The sequence below is a fragment of the Salvelinus fontinalis genome, unplaced genomic scaffold (genome assembly GCF_029448725.1).
Source record: "Salvelinus fontinalis isolate EN_2023a unplaced genomic scaffold, ASM2944872v1 scaffold_1558, whole genome shotgun sequence".
NCBI lineage: Eukaryota > Metazoa > Chordata > Actinopteri > Salmoniformes > Salmonidae > Salvelinus > Salvelinus fontinalis.
The window spans coordinates 16636-35831 of NW_026601767.1; the positions used below are offsets into that span (position 1 = coordinate 16636).

The 19196-nt window shown below is 50.4% G+C and overlaps 1 protein-coding gene across 1 annotated transcript in view; it reads right to left on the reverse strand.

The window, feature by feature from the left end:
- Positions 1-18225, reverse strand: part of LOC129849599 (intermembrane lipid transfer protein VPS13B-like) — a 34798-nt gene extending 16573 nt beyond the window's left edge. The window contains exons 1-4 of the mRNA XM_055916412.1: positions 17873-18225; positions 14440-14535; positions 8332-8454; positions 7305-7442 (exon numbers count right to left, since the gene is read on the reverse strand). Coding sequence (XP_055772387.1) covers positions 7305-7442; positions 8332-8454; positions 14440-14535; positions 17873-18112 — 597 coding nt within the window. The 5' untranslated portion in view covers positions 18113-18225. The remainder of the gene's footprint in view (positions 1-7304; positions 7443-8331; positions 8455-14439; positions 14536-17872) is intronic.
- Positions 18226-19196: the final 971 nt, after the last annotated feature.

The window sequence follows — 19196 nt, forward strand, 5'->3', positions numbered from 1 at the left end:
GAGGACAGCTTCTACTAACAGGGTGATGAGGACAGCTTCTACTAACAGGGTGATGAGGACAGCTTCTACTAACAGGTTGATGAGGACAGCTTCTACTAACAGGGTGATGAGGACAGCTTCTACTAACAGGTTGAGGACAGCGTCCCCTAACAGGTTGATGAGGACAGCGTCCCCTAACAGGGTGATGAGGACAGCTAACAGGTTGATGAGGACAGCTTCTACTAACAGGGTGATGAGGACAGCGTCCCCTAACAGGGTGATGAGGACAGCGTCCCCTAACAGGGTGATGAGGACAGCTAACAGGTTGATGAGGACAGCTTCTACTAACAGGTTGATGAGGACAGCGTCCCCTAACAGGGTGATGAGGACAGCTTCTACTAACAGGGTGATGAGGACAGCTTCTACTAACAGGGTGATGAGGACAGCTTCTACTAACAGGGTGATGAGGACAGGGTGATGAGGACAGCTTCTACTAACAGGTTGATGAGGACAGCTTCTACTAACAGGTTAATGAGGACAGCTTCTACTAACAGGGTGATGAGGACAGCTTCTACTAACAGGGTGATGAGGACAGCTTCTACTAACAGGGTGATGAGGACAGCTTCTACTAACAGGGTGATGAGGACAGGTTGATGAGGACAGCTTCTACTAACAGGGTTATGAGGACAGGGTGATGAGGACAGCTTCTACTAACAGGTTGATGAGGACAGCTTCTACTAACAGGGTGATGAGGACAGCTTCTACTAACAGGTTGATGAGGACAGCTTCTAATAACAGGGTGATGAGGACAGCTTCTCCTAACAGGGTGATGAGGACAGCTTCTACTAACAGGTTGATGAGGACAGGTTGATGAGGACAGCTTCTACTAACAGGGTGATGAGGACAGCTTCTCCTAACAGGGTGATGAGGACAGCTTCTACTAACAGGGTGATGAGGACAGCTTCTACTAACAGGGTGATGAGGACAGCTTCTACTAACAGGGTGATGAGGACAGCTTCTACTAACAGGGTGATGAGGACAGCTTCTACTAACAGGGTGATGAGGACAGCTTCTACTAACAGGGTGATGAGGACAGCTTCTACTAACAGGGTGATGAGGACAGCTTCTACTAACAGGGTTATGAGGACAGCTTCTACTAACAGGGTGATGAGGACAGCTTCTACTAACAGGGTGATGAGGACAGCTTCTACTAACAGGGTGATGAGGACAGCTTCTACTAACAGGGTGATGAGGACAGGTTGATGAGGACAGCTTCTACTAACAGGGTTATGAGGACAGGGTGATGAGGACAGCTTCTACTAACAGGTTGATGAGGACAGCTTCTACTAACAGGGTGATGAGGACAGCTTCTACTAACAGGTTGATGAGGACAGCTTCTACTAACAGGGTGATGAGGACAGCTTCTCCTAACAGGGTGATGAGGACAGCTTCTACTAACAGGTTGATGAGGACAGGTTGATGAGGACAGCTTCTACTAACAGGGTGATGAGGACAGCTTCTCCTAACAGGGTGATGAGGACAGCTTCTACTAACAGGGTGATGAGGACAGCTTCTACTAACAGGGTGATGAGGACAGCTTCTCCTAACAGGGTGATGAGGACAGCTTCTACTAACAGGTTGATGAGGACAGGTTGATGAGGACAGCTTCTACTAACAGGGTGATGAGGACAGCTTCTCCTAACAGGGTGATGAGGACAGCTTCTACTAACAGGGTGATGAGGACAGCTTCTACTAACAGGGTGATGAGGACAGCTTCTACTAACAGGGTGATGAGGACAGCTTCTACTAACAGGGTGATGAGGACAGCTTCTACTAACAGGGTGATGAGGACAGCTTCTACTAACAGGGTGATGAGGACAGCTTCTACTAACAGGGTGATGAGGACAGCTTCTACTAACAGGTTAATGAGGACAGCTTCTACTAACAGGGTGATGAGGACAGCTTCTACTAACAGGGTGATGAGGACAGCTTCTACTAACAGGGTGATGAGGACAGCTTCTACTAACAGGTTGATGAGGACAGCTTCTACTAACAGGTTGATGAGGACAGCTTCTACTAACAGGGTGATGAGGACAGCTTCTACTAACAGGTTGATGAGGACAGCGTCCCCTAACAGGTTGATGAGGACAGCGTCCCCTAACAGGGTGATGAGGACAGCTAACAGGTTGATGAGGACAGCTTCTACTAACAGGGTGATGAGGACAGCGTCCCCTAACAGGGTGATGAGGACAGCGTCCCCTAACAGGGTGATGAGGACAGCTAACAGGTTGATGAGGACAGCTTCTACTAACAGGTTGATGAGGACAGCGTCTCCTAACAGGGTGATGAGGACAGCTTCTACTAACAGGGTGATGAGGACAGCTTCTACTAACAGGGTGATGAGGACAGCTTCTACTAACAGGGTGATGAGGACAGGGTGATGAGGACAGTTTCTACTAACAGGTTGATGAGGACAGCTTCTACTAACAGGTTAATGAGGACAGCTTCTACTAACAGGGTGATGAGGACAGCTTCTACTAACAGGGTGATGAGGACAGCTTCTACTAACAGGGTGATGAGGACAGCTTCTACTAACAGGGTGATGAGGACAGGTTGATGAGGACAGCTTCTACTAACAGGGTTATGAGGACAGGGTGATGAGGACAGCTTCTACTAACAGGTTGATGAGGACAGCTTCTACTAACAGGGTGATGAGGACAGCTTCTACTAACAGGTTGATGAGGACAGCTTCTACTAACAGGGTGATGAGGACAACTTCTCCTAACAGGGTGATGAGGACAGCTTCTACTAACAGGTTGATGAGGACAGGTTGATGAGGACAGCTTCTACTAACAGGGTGATGAGGACAGCTTCTCCTAACAGGGTGATGAGGACAGCTTCTACTAACAGGGTGATGAGGACAGCTTCTACTAACAGGGTGATGAGGACAGCTTCTACTAACAGGGTGATGAGGACAGCTTCTACTAACAGGGTGATGAGGACAGCTTCTACTAACAGGGTGATGAGGACAGCTTCTACTAACAGGGTGATGAGGACAGCTTCTCCTAACAGGGTGATGAGGACAGCTTCTCCTAACAGGGTGATGAGGACAGCTTCTCCTAACAGGGTGATGAGGACAGCTTCTCCTAACAGGGTGATGAGGACAGCTTCTACTAACAGGGTGGGACAGCTTCTACTAACAGGGTGATGAGGACAGCTTCTACTAACAGGGTGATGAGGACAGCTTCTACTAACAGGTTAATGAGGACAGCTTCTACTAACAGGGTGATGAGGACAGCTTCTACTAACAGGGTGATGAGGACAGCTTCTACTAACAGGTTAATGAGGACAGCTTCTCCTAACAGGGTGATGAGGACAGCTTCTACTAACAGGTTGATGAGGACAGCTTCTACTAACAGGTTGATGAGGACAGCTTCTACTAACAGGTTGATGAGGACAGCTTCTACTAACAGGTTGATGAGGACAGCTTCTACTAACAGGGTGATGAGGACAGCTTCTACTAACAGGGTGATGAGGACAGCTTCTACTAACAGGGTGATGAGGACAGGTTGATGAGGACAGCTTCTACTAACAGGGTGATGAGGACAGCTTCTACTAACAGGTTAATGAGGGCAGCTTCTACTAACAGGGTGATGAGGACAGGTTGATGAGGACAGCTTCTACTAACAGGGTGATGAGGACAGGTTGATGAGGACAGCTTCTACTAACAGGTTGATGAGGACAGCTTCTACTAACAGGTTAATGAGGACAGCTTCTACTAACAGGTTGATGAGGACAGATTCTACTAACACGTTGAGGACAGCTTCTACTAACAGGTTGAGGACAGCTTCTACTAACAGGTTGATGAGGACAGCTTCTACTAACAGGTTAATGAGGACAGCTTCTACTAACAGGTTAATGAGGACAGCTTCTACTAACAGGTTGATGAGGACAGCTTCTACTAACAGGTTGATGAGGACAGCTTCTACTAACAGGTTAATGAGGACAGCTTCTACTAACAGGTTGATGAGGACAGCTTCTACTAACAGGTTAATGAGGACAGCTTCTACTAACAGGTTGATGAGGACAGCTTCTACTAACAGGGTGATGAGGACAGCTTCTACTAACAGGGTGATGAGGACAGCTTCTACTAACAGGTTGATGAGGACAGCTTCTACTAACAGGGTGATGAGGACAGCTTCTACTAACAGGTTGATGAGGACAGCTTCTACTAACAGGGTGATGAGGACAGCTTCTCCTAACAGGGTGATGAGGACAGCTTCTACTAACAGGTTGATGAGGACAGGTTGATGAGGACAGCTTCTACTAACAGGGTGATGAGGACAGCTTCTCCTAACAGGGTGATGAGGACAGCTTCTACTAACAGGGTGATGAGGACAGCTTCTACTAACAGGGTGATGAGGACAGCTTCTACTAACAGGTTAATGAGGACAGCTTCTACTAACAGGGTGATGAGGACAGCTTCTACTAACAGGTTGATGACAGCTTCTACTAACAGGTTGAGGACAGCTTCTACTAACAGGTTGATGAGGACAGCTTCTACTAACAGGTTGATGAGGACAGCTTCTACTAACAGGTTGATGAGGACAGCTTCTACTAACAGGTTGATGAGGACAGCTTCTACTAACAGGTTGATGAGGACAGCGTCCCCTAACAGGTTGATGAGGACAGCGTCCCCTAACAGGTTGATGAGGACAGCGTCCCCTAACAGGGTGATGAGGACAGCGTCCCCTAACAGGGTGATGAGGACAGCTAACAGGTTGATGAGGACAGCTTCTACTAACAGGGTGATGAGGACAGCGTCCCCTAACAGGGTGATGAGGACAGCGTCCCCTAACAGGGTGATGAGGACAGCTAACAGGTTGATGAGGACAGCTTCTACTAACAGGTTGATGAGGACAGCGTCCCCTAACAGGGTGATGAGGACAGCTTCTACTAACAGGGTGATGAGGACAGCTTCTACTAACAGGGTGATGAGGACAGCTTCTACTAACAGGGTGATGAGGACAGGGTGATGAGGACAGCTTCTACTAACAGGTTGATGAGGACAGCTTCTACTAACAGGTTGATGAGGACAGCTTCTCCTAACAGGTTGATGAGGACAGCTTCTACTAACAGGTTGATGAGGACAGCTTCTCCTAACAGGTTGATGAGGACAGGTTGATGAGGACAGCTTCTACTAACAGGGTGATGAGGAGAGCTTCTACTAACAGGGTGATGAGGACAGCTTCTTTTAACAGGGTGATGAGGACAGGTTGATGAGGACAGCTTCTACTAACAGGGTGATGAGGACAGCTTCTACTAACAGGGTGATGAGGACAGCTTCTACTAACAGGTTAATGAGGACAGCTTCTACTAACAGGGTGATGAGGACAGGTTGATGAGGACAGCTTCTACTAACAGGGTGATGAGGACAGCTTCTCCTAACAGGTTAATGAGGACAGCTTCTACTAACAGGGTGATGAGGACAGGTTGATGAGGACAGCTTCTACTAACAGGGTTATGAGGACAGGGTGATGAGGACAGCTTCTACTAACAGGTTAATGAGGACAGCTTCTACTAACAGGGTGATGAGGACAGGTTGATGAGGACAGCTTCTACTAACAGGGTGATGAGGACAGGTTGATGAGGACAGCTTCTACTAACAGGTTGATGAGGACAGCTTCTACTAACAGGTTGATGAGGACAGCTTCTACTAACAGGTTGATGAGGACAGCTTCTACTAACAGGGTGATGAGGACAGCTTCTACTAACAGGTTGATGAGGACAGCTTCTACTAACAGGTTGATGAGGACAGCTTCTACTAACAGGGTGATGAGGACAGGTTGATGAGGACAGCTTCTACTAACAGGGTGATGAGGACAGCTTCTACTAACAGGTTGATGAGGACAGCTTCTACTAACAGGGTGATGAGGACAGCTTCTACTAACAGGGTGATGAGGACAGCTTCTACTAACAGGGTGATGAGGACAGCTTCTACTAACAGGTTGATGAGGACAGGTTGATGAGGACAGCTTCTACTAACAGGTTGATGAGGACAGCGTCCCCTAACAGGTTGATGAGGACAGCTTCTACTAACAGGGTGATGAGGACAGGTTGATGAGGACAGCTTCTACTAACAGGGTGATGAGGACAGCTTCTACTAACAGGTTGATGAGGACAGCGTCCCCTAACAGGGTGATGAGGACAGGGTGATGAGGACAGCGTCCCCTAACAGGGTGATGAGGACAGCTTCTACTAACAGGTTGATGAGGACAGGTTGATGAGGACAGCTTCTACTAACAGGTTGATGAGGACAGGTTGATGAGGACAGCTTCTACTAACAGGTTGATGAGGACAGCGTCCCCTAACAGGTTGATGAGGACAGCTTCTACTAACAGGGTGATGAGGACAGCTTCTACTAACAGGGTGATGAGGACAGGGTGATGAGGACAGCTTCTCCTAACAGGGTGATGAGGACAGGGTGATGAGGACAGCGTCCCCTAACAGGGTGATGAGGACAGCGTCCCCTAACAGGGTGATGAGGACAGCGTCCCCTAACAGGGTGATGAGGACAGCGTCCCCTAACAGGGTGATGAGGACAGCGTCCCCTAACAGGGTGATGAGGACAGCGTCCCCTAACAGGGTGATGAGGACAGCGTCCCCTAACAGGGTGATGAGGACAGCGTCCCCTAACAGGGTGATGAGGACAGCGTCCCCTAACAGGGTGATGAGGACAGCGTCCCCTAACAGGGTGATGAGGACAGCGTCCCCTAACAGGGTGATGAGGACAGGGTGATGAGGACAGCGTCCCCTAACAGGGTGATGAGGACAGCGTCCCCTAACAGGGTGATGAGGACAGGGTGATGAGGACAGCGTCCCCTAACAGGGTGATGAGGACAGGGTGATGAGGACAGCGTCCCCTAACAGGGTGATGAGGACAGCGTCCCCTAACAGGGTGATGAGGACAGCGTCCCCTAACAGGGTGATGAGGACAGGGTGATGAGGACAGCGTCCCCTAACAGGGTGATGAGGACAGCGTCCCCTAACAGGGTGATGAGGACAGCGTCCCCTAACAGGGTGATGAGGACAGCGTCCCCTAACAGAGTGATGAGGACAGCGTCCCCTAACAGGGTGATGAGGACAGGGTGATGAGGACAGCGTCCCCTAACAGGGTGATGAGGACAGGGTGATGAGGACAGCGTCCCCTAACAGGGTGATGTTTAATGTAAAGACTGTAGGTCAGACACAGTATTAGGAGATGTCAGCCATGTGATAATAGCGTGATAATAATTGTGCACTATCGGGCCTGTGTGAGTTCTGACCTTGTGATTGGTGGCATCCAGGATGAACTCTGCTCTGACCCCGTTGTTCTCTGGGGAGCGGTAGTCGAACAGGGAGTTGGTCAGGTAGGTCATTCCTCTACCGCTCAGACTCTCTCCACAGCTGAAGAACACTGCATCCTGGGAGGAGGAGAGGACACACAATCAATCACAGTATAGAAACACACTGACACAGTCCTCCTCTACATCACAAAAGAAGAAGAGAGACCTCCCTCAGTCCTCCTCTACATCACAATTGAAGAAGAGACCTCAGTCCTCCTCTACATCACAATAGAAGAAGAGAGACCTCCCTCAGTCCTCCTCTACATCACAATAGAAGAAGAGAGACCTCCCTCAGTCCCTCAGGATGGTTGAGGAAGGAGAGGAGGGTTGAGGAAGGAGAGGAGGGTTGAGGAAGGAGAGGAGGGTTGAGGAAGGAGAGGAGGGTTGAGGAAGGAGATGAGGGTTGAGGAAGGAGAGGAGGGTTGAGGAAGGAGAGGAGGGTTGAGGAAGGAGAGGAGGGTTGAGGAAGGAGATGAGGGTTGAGGAAGGAGAGGAGGGTTGAGGAAGGAGAGGAGTGTTGAGGAAGGAGAGGAGGGTTGAGGAGGATTGAGGAAGGAGAGGAGGGTTGAGGAAGGAGAGGAGGGTTGAGGAAGGAGAGGAGGGTTGAGGAAGGTTGAGGAGGGTTGAGGAAGGAGAGGAGGGTTGAGGAAGGAGAGGAGGGTTGAGGAAGGAGAGGAGGGTTGAGGAAGAGAGGAAGGTTGAGGAAGGTGAGGAAGGTTGAGGAAGGAGAGGAGGATTGAGGAAGGAGAGGAGGGTTGAGGAAGGAGAGGAGGGTTGAGGAAGGAGAGGAAGGTTGAGGAAGGAGAGGAGGTTTGAGGAAGGAGAGGAGGGTTGAGGAAGGAGAGGAGGGTTGAGGAAGGAGAGGAGGGTTGAGGAAGGAGAGGAGGGTTGAGGAAGGAGAGGAAGGTTGAGGAAGGAGAGGAGGGTTGAGGAAGGAGGGTTGAGGAAGAAGAGCCTAGTTCTTTACCTCCTCCCGTCTGTTCAAGTTCTCCTCAAAGTCCCGCACTCCCATGATGCCTTTCAGGCAGAGCGCCCGGACGCCCACGATGCCGATCTGACAGTCGAAGAAGGGTTCCCCCATCATCAGCACCTAGAGAAGAGGAGAGGTGAGGAGGAGGAGGAAGAGAGGAGAGGAAGTTTGGAGCGCTTTAGAGAGTTGATCAGACCACAGGGCTCCTGGGGAAATGGAGACAGACTCAGGAACCTTCCCTACAGTGGAGAAGCCCGGTCTCAAAACAGGCCACATATCGCCATTCATTCACAGAGAGGAATGAAGCCACCTGCGGTACAAGGTTTAAGAGCCCATATCATTGGCCTATCATGAACACGGCTCTTTAACAGCGATTAGCGTGTGAGCCGTGTTACTCTGTGGTGGCGGTGAAGTTACAACGTCATTCTGACGTTATGAAAGACCTGGGTCAGATGAAGGTCACCGCTCTCAATCTGCTGTAGCAGTCTGGAACCACTAGCAGGACCAAATGGCACCCTATTCCCTATATAGTGCACTACTTTAGACCAGAACCCATAGGGCCATAGGGTCTTGGTCAAAAGTAGTGCACTAAACAGGGAATAGAGTGCCATTTAGGAGGCTACCTAAGTGCGGTTCCCCTTGCTTACCGTGGGTTACCCCGAACCACACCAATAAAACCTTATGTTTTAATAATTACAAGCCCTGCTTTCCCAATTTCACCATTCCCCTCTCCTCTCCTCTTCCTGCTTCCACAGCCCTCCTCCTCCTCGTTCCCTGTTTCACCATTCCCCTCTCCTCTCCTCTCCTCTCCCTGCTTCCACGGCTCTCCTCCTCGTTCCGTTTCACCATTCCCCTCTCCTCTCCCTGCTTCCACGGCCCTCCTCCTCCTCGTTCCCCGTTTCACCATTCTCCTCTCCTCTCCTCTCCCTGCTTCCACAGCCCTCCTCCTCGTTCCCCGTTTCACCATTCCCCTCTCCTCTCCCTGCTTCCACCGCCCTCCTCCTCGTTCCCCGTTTCACCATTCCCCTCTCCTCTCCCTGCTTCCACGGCCCTCCTCCTCCTCGTTCCCCGTTTCACCATTCCCCTCTCCTCTCCTCCCCTCTCCTCTCCCTGCTTCCACAGCCCTCCTCCTCGTTCCCCGTTTCACCATTCCCCTCTCCTCTCCCTGCTTCCACGGCCCTCCTCCTCCTCGTTCCCCGTTTCACCATTCCCCTCTCCTCTCCTCTCCTCTCCTCTCCTCTCCTCTCCTCTCCCTGCTTCCACGGCCCTCCTCCTCGTTCCCTGTTTCACCATTCTCCTCTCCTCTCCCTGCTTCCACAGCCCTCCTCCTCGTTCCCCGTTTCACCATTCCCCTCTCCTCTCCCTGCTTCCACGGCCCTCCTCCTCCTCGTTCCCCGTTTCACCATTCCCCTCTCCTCTCCTCTCCTCTCCTCTCCCTGCTTCCACGGCCCTCCTCCTCGTTCCCTGTTTCACCATTCTCCTCTCCTCTCCCTGCTTCCACGGCCCTCCTCCTCCTCGTTCCCCGTTTCACCATTCCCCTCTCCTCTCCTCTCCTCTCCCTGCTTCCACGGCCCTCCTCCTCCTCGTTCCCCGTTTCACCATTCCCCTCTCCTCTCCTCTCCCTGCTTCCACGGCCCTCCTCCTCGTTCCCTGTTTCACCAATCCCCTCTCCTCTCCCTGCTTCCACGGCCCTCCTCGTTCCCCGTTTCACCATTCCCCTCTCCTCTCCCTGCTTCCACAGCCCTCCTCCTCCTCTATCCCTGTTTCACCATTCCCCTCTCCTCTCCTCTCCCTGCTTCCACGGCCCTCCTCCTCGTTCCCTGTTTCACCAATCCCCTCTCCTCTCCCTGCTTCCACGGCCCTCCTCGTTCCCCGTTTCACCATTCCCCTCTCCTCTCCCTGCTTCCACAGCCCTCCTCCTCCTCTTTCCCTGTTTCACCATTCCCCTCTCCCTGCTTCCACAGCCCTCCTCCTCCTCTTTCCCTGTTTCACCATTCCCCTCTCCCTGCTTCCACAGCCCTCCTCCTCCTCTTTCCCTGTTTCACCATTCCCCTCTCCCTGCTTCCACAGCCCTCCTCCTCCTCTTTCCCTGTTTCACCATTCCCCTCTCCCTGCTTCCACAGCCCTCCTCCTCCTCTTTCCCTGTTTCACCATTCTCCTCTCCTCTCCCTGCTTCCACGGCCCTCGTTCCCTGTTTCACCGTTCTCCTCTCCTCTCCCTGCTTCCACGGCCCTCCTCCTCGTTCCCCGTTTCACCCCCCCCCCCCCCCCTCCCTCCTATCTGTTCCATTACTTTGGGAGACCAGCCAGAGACCCAGGTAATCAGTATCCCAGAGAATAAGGTATAAAAATATTTGTAATGCCCGAGGGGAACGGGGAAAGGTTCTGGGCCGAGGTCTGGTCCTGAGCTGTGAATTCCACTGGATCCACAAAGCCCTTAGATGAGTGGCCTGGAGAGAGTTTATGAATGTACTCAGAGAGAGAATTAAAAACACACCCCTCGGTCCAACAGAGTGTCTGCCTCTCTTTAAATGGGATGAATAATAACACAGGCTTATAAAGAAAGACCGGCAGCTGTACGGTCAGAGGGATGAGATTACAGTCTGTTATAGTGGAGTCACAGTGAGGGATGAGATTACAGTCTGTTATAGTGGAGTCACAGTGAGGGATGAGATTACAGTCTGTTATAGTGGAGTCACAGTGAGGGATGAGATTACAGTGTAGTCACAGTGAGGGATGAGATTACAGTCTGTTATAGTGGAGTCACAGTGAGGGATGAGATTACAGTCTGTTATAGTGGAGTCACAGTGAGGGATGAGATTACAGTGTAGTCACAGTGAGGGATGAGATTACAGTCTGTTATAGTGGAGTCACAGTGAGGGATGAGATTACAGTCTGTTATAGTGGAGTCACAGTGAGGGATGAGATTACAGTGTAGTCACAGTGAGGGATGAGATTACAGTCTGTTATAGTGGAGTCACAGTGAGGGATGAGATTACAGTCTGTTATAGTGTAGTCACAGTGAGGGATGAGATTACAGTGTAGTCACAGTGAGGGATGAGATTACAGTCTGTTATAGTGGAGTCACAGTGAGGGATGAGATTACAGTCTGTTATAGTGTAGTCACAGTGAGGGATGAGATTACAGTGTAGTCACAGTGAGGGATGAGATTACAGTCTGTTATAGTGGAGTCACAGTGAGGGATGAGATTACAGTCTGTTATAGTGTAGTCACAGTGAGGGATGAGATTACAGTCTGTTATAGTGTAGGCACAGTGAGGGATGAGATTACAGTCTGTTATAGTGTAGTCACGGTGAGGGATGAGATTACAGTCTGTTATAGTGTAGTCACAGTGAGGGATGAGATTACAGTCTGTTATAGTGGAGTCACAGTGAGGGATGAGATTACAGTCTGTTATAGTGGAGTCACAGTGAGGGATGAGATTACAGTCTGTTATAGTGGAGTCACAGTGAGGGATGAGATTACAGTCTGTTATAGTGTAGTCACAGTGAGGGATGAGATTACAGTGTAGTCACAGTGAGGGATGAGATTACAGTCTGTTATAGTGTAGTCACAGTGAGGGATGAGATTACAGTCTGTTATAGTGTAGTCACAGTGAGGGATGAGATTACAGTCTGTTATAGTGTAGTCACAGTGAGGGATGAGATTACAGTCTGTTATAGTGGAGTCACAGTGAGGGATGAGATTACAGTGTAGTCACGGTGAGGGATGAGATTACAGTCTGTTATAGTGGAGTCACAGTGAGGGATGAGATTACAGTCTGTTATAGTGGAGTCACAGTGAGGGATGAGATTACAGTCTGTTATAGTGTAGTCACAGTGAGGGATGAGATTACAGTCTGTTATAGTGGAGTCACAGTGAGGGATGAGATTACAGTCTGTTATAGTGTAGTCACAGTGAGGGATGAGATTACAGTGTAGTCACAGTGAGGGATGAGATTACAGTCTGTTATAGTGTAGTCACAGTGAGGGATGAGATTACAGTCTGTTATAGTGGAGTCACAGTGAGGGATGAGATTACAGTGTAGTCACGGTGAGGGATGAGATTACAGTCTGTTATAGTGGAGTCACAGTGAGGGATGAGATTACAGTCTGTTATAGTGGAGTCACAGTGAGGGATGAGATTACAGTCTGTTATAGTGTAGTCACAGTGAGGGATGAGATTACAGTCTGTTATAGTGTAGGCACAGTGAGGGATGAGATTACAGTCTGTTATAGTGTAGTCACAGTGAGAGATGAGATTACAGTCTGTTATAGTGGAGTCACAGTGAGGGATGAGATTACAGTGTAGTCACAGTGAGGGATGAGATTACAGTCTGTTATAGTGGAGTCACAGTGAGGGATGAGATTACAGTCTGTTATAGTGTAGTCACAGTGAGGGATGAGATTACAGTCTGTTATAGTGTAGTCACAGTGAGGGATGAGATTACAGTCTGTTATAGTGTAGTCACAGTGAGGGATGAGATTACAGTCTGTTATAGTGTAGTCACAGTGAGGGATGAGATTACAGTCTGTTATAGTGTAGTCACAGTGAGGGATGAGATTACAGTCTGTTATAGTGGAGTCACAGTGAGGGATGAGATTACAGTCTGTTATAGTGTAGTCACAGTGAGGGATGAGATTACAGTCTGTTATAGTGGAGTCACAGTGAGGGATGAGATTACAGTCTGTTATAGTGTAGTCACAGTGAGGGATGAGATTATTGTATATGATAGCACAGTCTGTTATATACCAGGGTAATGTATATGATAGTACAGTCTGTTATATACCAGGGTAATGTATATGATAGTAGTCTGTTATATACCAGGGTAATGTATATGATAGTACAGTCTGTTATATACCAGGGTAATGTATATGATATTACAGTCTGTTATATACCATGGTAATGTATATGATAGTACAGTCTGTTATAGTGTAGTCACAGTGAGGGATGAGATTACAGTGTAGTCACGGTGAGGGATGAGATTATTGTATATGATAGTAGTCTGTTATATACCAGGGTAATGTATATGATATTACAGTCTGTTATATACCAGGGTAATGTATATGATAGTACAGTCTGTTATATACCAGGGTAATGTATATGATAGTAGTCTGTTATATACCAGGGTAATGTATATGATATTACAGTCTGTTATATACCAGGGTAATGTATATGATAGTAGTCTGTTATATACCAGGGTAATGTATATGATAGTACAGTCTGTTATATACCAGGGTAATGTATATGATATTACAGTCTGTTATATACCAGGGTAATGTATATGATAGTAGTCTGTTATATACCAGGGTAATGTATATGATAGTACAGTCTGTTATATACCATGGTAATGTATATGATAGTAGTCTGTTATATACCAGGGTAATGTATATGATATTACAGTCTGTTATATACCAGGGTAATGTATATGATATTACAGTCTGTTATATACCAGGGTAATGTATATGATAGTAGTCTGTTATATACCATGGTAATGTATATGATAGTAGTCTGTTATATACCAGGGTAATGTATATGATAGTAGTCTGTTATATACCAGGGTAATGTATATGATAGCGCAGTCTGTTATATACCATGGTAATGTATATGATAGTACAGTCTGTTATAGCGTAGTCACAGTGAGGGATGATATTACAGTCTGTTATATACCAGGGTAATGTATATGCATGGTACAGTTGTTCTGTTAGAACCATCTCCATACAGTGTAATGGGGTCAAATAGCATACACATAAAACATATAGAAAATAACATTGACTTCAGTAGGGATCCCTGTTCTAGTAATCCTATTTCTATGGACAGAAGGGTTCCTACCTCGATAGTGATTCCCTCTTGCTCCACAGAGAGTACTGTCTGTGTGTCTCCGTGTGTCCCCGTGTGTCCCCGTGTGTCCCCGTGTGTCCCCGTGTGTCCCCGTGTGTCTCCGTGTGTCTCCGTGTGTCTCCGTGTGTCTCCGTGTGTCCCCGTGTGTCCCCGTGTGTCCCCGTGTGTCCCCGTGTGTCTCCGTGTGTCTCCGTGTGTCTCCGTGTGTCCCCGTGTGTCCCCGTGTGTGTGATGTAGAACAGAGCAGAGACAGAAGGGTCGTTACCTCCATGGTGATGCCCTCCTGCTCCAGACAGAGCCCCTCCCTGCTCTTCATCTTCTGTGGACTGTAGTAACTGCTCTCCGCCTGCATCTCTGTCAACTGGTCACACACACACACACACACACACACACACACACACACACACACACACACACACACACACACACACACACACAGAGAGCGAGAGAGAGAGGGGAAACATGGTTGATAAACATGCAAGATAAACAAAGTCAACATCATTCTCTTTGGGATCTCACAGAACAAGGCCCCAGAGAGTTGTAATACTTAACTTTAAACACCAGAAAATCAGAGCGAAACCGAGAGAGAAACAGAGAGAGAAACCAAAGAGAGAAAGAGAGAGACAGAGAGAGAGGAACCTTAGAAGAGAGAAACCAAGGAAAGAAAGAGAGAGAGCGAGAGAGAAACCAAGGAAAGAAAGAGAGAGAGAAACCAAGGAGAGAAAGAGAAACCAAGGAGAGAGAGAGAGAGAGGAGAGAAAGAGAGAGGGAGAGAGAAACCGAGAAAGAGAGAGAAACCGAGAGAGAGAGAGAGAGAGAGCAGTATCGGTAGATCTGAGGAGTAATGTCCTCCTATAGACATGTCTGTGTCTCACTGAGATGGAGAGGATCAGAGATTGACAGAGAGACAAACATAAATCAAACTAAGAGACATTACACTCTTCTGTTGAGTGGAGGTCTCTGGTTCTCATGACAACACACGTACTGTCTTAAACACCCTTCTGGTCAGGGGGAGAGGAGAGAGAGGGTAAGGTGAGTCTGGTCAGGGGGAGAGGAGAGAGAGGGGGTAAGGAGAGTCTGGTCAGGGGGGAGAGGAGAGAGGGGGTAAGGAGAGTCAGGCCAGGGGAAGAGAGGAGAGAGGGGGGTAAGGAGAGTCTGGTCAGGGGGGAGAGAGGAGAGAGGGGGTAAGGGGAGTCTGGTCAGGGAAAGAGAGGAGAGAGGGGGTAAGGAGAGTCTGGCCAGGGGGGAGAGAGGAGAGAGGGGGTAAGGAGAGTCTGGTCAGGGGAAGAGAGGAGACAGGGGGGTAGGGAGAGTCTGGTCAGGGGGAGAGAGGAGAGAGGGGGTAAGGAGAGTCTGGTCAGGGGAGAGAGGAGAGAGGGGGTAAGGAGAGTCTGGTCAGGGGGAGAGAGGAGAGAGGGGGTAAGGAGAGTCTGGCCAGGGGGGAGAGAGAGGTAGGGAGAGTCTGGTCAGGGGGAGAGGGGGGTAGGGAGAGTCTGGTCAGGGGGAGAGGGGGGTAGGGAGAGTCTGGTCAGGGGGGAGAGGGGGGTAGGGAGAGTCTGGTCAGGGGGGAGAGGGGGGTAGGGAGAGTCTGGTCAGGGGGAGAGAGAGGTGTGATGGCTGGGTGGGTGCAGCTCAGTCCCATCGTTTCAACACAGGAAGCAGGTGCAGGTTAGAACAGACTGGAGCAGCTGCACCTTATTATACTACTGATGGAATCTCCTCCCTCCTCCCTCTCTTCTCCTCCCTCCTTCCTCTTTCCCTCTCTTCTCATCCCTCTCCTTCTCCTCCCTCTCTTTCCCTCTCTTCTTCTCCCTCTTTCCCTCTTCTCCTCCCTCTTTCCCTCTTCTCCTCCCTCTTTCCCTCTTCTCCTCCCTCTTTCCCTCTTCTCCTCCCTCTTTCCCTCTTCTCCTCCCTCTTTCCCTCTTCTCCTCCCTCTTTCCCTCTTCTCCTCCCTCTTTCCCTCCCTCCTTCCTCTTTCCCTCTTCTCCTCCCTCTCTTTCCCTCTCTTCTCCTCCCCTCTTTCCCGCTCTTCTCCTCCCCTCTTTCCCGCTCTTCTCCTCCCTTCTCCTCCCCTCTTCTCCTCCCTTCATTCTCTGATATCCCTCTCTTCTCCTCCCTCCGTTCTGATATCCCTCTCTATCTATTTTGTTGTCAGCCAGCACGGCCCTGTAGATCCAACACATATTAAAATCATTCTTTATTTGGCATTTTGAACTTTCATAAACTTTTAAAACACGCGTCAATGGGCTCACTGATCCGTAGGAACTTAACAGCAAACTAAGAATCAAAAATCATGAAACAACCATGAATACACACAATGTTTTGTTGTTGTTGTTGACGGGAACAGAACGCTGTAAACAAACAATCAATAGTCCCACGTGCTGAGAATGGAACATCTCTGAAAATGACAAGATGTCAACAGCAGATCGGGAGGTGAATTACAGAATGGAAGATCTCTGTAAATGACAAGATGTCAACAGCAGATCGGGAGGTGAATTACAGAATGGAACATCTCTGTAAATGACAAGATGTCAACAGCAGATCGGGAGGTGAATTACAGAATGGAACATCTCTGTAAATGACAAGATGTCAACAGCAGATCGGCGGGTTAAACTACAGAATGGAACTCTGCCTAGTAGGAGAAGGTTTCTCTCTCGTTCCAACCTTTCACGTGTTTCCTATAAAGTCATTAGGTAAAATGCCAGTATTTCTGATCAAATAAAACAGATTTCATGACCGAGGGGAGTTATTCTGAATCAGAATGGGAAATAACGTCCTGGTGTTTCACTGTCATGTCAGAGAGAGAGAGAGAGAGAGGCAGGTCTCTGCACTGCCTGCCGGGCTGTTCAAAGGGAAATTACCCCTCAAATGAAATACTTCCTGCTAAATGTGAACGTTTAAAACCAAACGCCATCCCTTCAGCTGTCTGCAATTACTCCTGAGGAGAGAGCCAATTAACTGATTAGAAGAAGTCAAACACTACAGGAACAATTTAAACATTATTAGAAAAGCGCCAGGCTCCATTTGGCATGACAGAGAGACTGAGAGAGACTGAGAGAGACTGAGAGAGACTGAGAGAGACCGAGAGACGGAGAGAGACGGAGAGAGACCGAGAGAGACGGAGAGAGACGGAGAGAGACGGAGAGAGACCGAGAGAGACGGAGAGAGACCGAAAGAGAGACCGAGAGAGACCGAGAGAGACCGAGAGAGACCGAGAGAGAGACAGAGAGAGACCGAGAGAGACGGAGAGAGACAGAGAGACCGAGAGTGACCGAGAGAGACCGAGAGAGAGACAGAGAGAGACCGAGAGAGACGGAGAGAGACAGAGAGACCGAGAGTGACCGAGAGAGACCGAGAGAGACCGAGAGAGACCGAGAGAGACCGAGAGAGACCGAGAGTGACCGAGAGTGACCGAGAGAAACCGAGAGAGACGGAGAGAAACCGAGAGAGACGGAGAGAGACCGAGACGGAGAGAGACCGAGACGGAGAGAGACCGAGACGGAGAGAGACCGAGACGGAGAGAGACCGAGACGGAGAAAGAGCGAGACGGAGAAAAGGCAGCTGTGGTACAACAACAATAATGTTAATAGGAAAAATTCAGAATTGCAAAAATAACTTTATATTTTAATTCTAGCACATTCCAGAATATTCCAACCCTGGACGCACACAGACACACACACCCTCGCTGGTCTTCCTACCTTGAACGTGACAGAGGCCTTGGTGCAGTAGAAGCCTATGGATACAATAGGGTCTTTATGTGGGTTCTGCAGAGGGCTGGAGCGGCCTCCCTCCTCCCCCTGCTGGTAGAAGCCTTCCTCTCCCTCCTCATCCTCAGCTCCCACGATGGCTGGGACGAAGGACCAGGCCCAGGACACCCAGCCCTGGTCCCCATCCTCCCCCTGCATGTAAAGCTCTGGGCTGGGGTATTGTCCTGCCATGGCCTGGGCCTCTGGGTCTCCTTCCACACCTGAGGAACAAGAACACAACACAGATCAGTCAGCTTGATGTCAATACACTGGAAGGCTGGGGGACCACGGGAAGGCTGGGGGGACCACGGGAAGGCTGGGGGGACCACAGGAAGGCTGGGGGACTAGGGGAAGGCTGGGGGGCTACGGGAAGGCTGGGGGACCACGGGAAGGCTGGGGGACCACGGGAAGGCTGGGGGGACCACGAGAAGGCTGGGGTACTACGGGAAAGCTGGGGGACTAGGGGAAGGCTGGGGCCCCACGGGAAGGCTGGGGGGACCACAGGAAGGCTGGGGGGACCACGAGAAGGCTGGGGGACTAGGGGAAGGCTGGGGCCCCACGGGAAGGCTGGGGGGACCACAGGAAGGCTGGGGGGACCACGAGAAGGCTGGGGGGACCACGAGAAGGCTGGGGGGACCACGAGAAGGCTGGGGGGACCACGGGAAGGCTGGGGGACTACGGGAAGGCTGGGGGGACCACGAGAAGGTTGGGGGGACTACGGGAAGGCTGGGGGGACCACGAGAAGGTTGGGGGGACCACGAAAAGGCTGGGGGGACCACGGGAAGGCTGGGGGACTACGGGAAGGCTGGGGGACTACGGGAAGGCTGGGGGACCACGGGAAGGCTGGGGGACCACGGGAAGGTTCGGGGACCACGGGAAGGCAGGGCGACTACGGGAAGGCTGGGGGACTACGGGAAGGCTGGGCGACTACGGGAAGGCTGGGCGACTACGGGAAGGCTGGGCGACTACGGGAAGGCTGGGGGGACCACGGGAAGGCTGGGGGACCACGGGAAGGCTGGGGGACTACGGGAAGGCTGGGCGACTACGGGAAGGCTGGGGGACTACGGGAAGGCTGGGGGACTACGGGAAGGCTGGGGGACTACGGGAAGGCTGGGGGACTACGGGAAGGCTGGGGGACTACGGGAAGGCTGGGGGACTACGGGAAGGCTGGGGGACTACGGGAAGGCTGGGGGACTACGGGAAGGCTGGGGGACTACAGGAAGGCTGGGGGACTACGGGAAGGCTGGGGGGACTACGGGAAGGCTGGGGGACTACA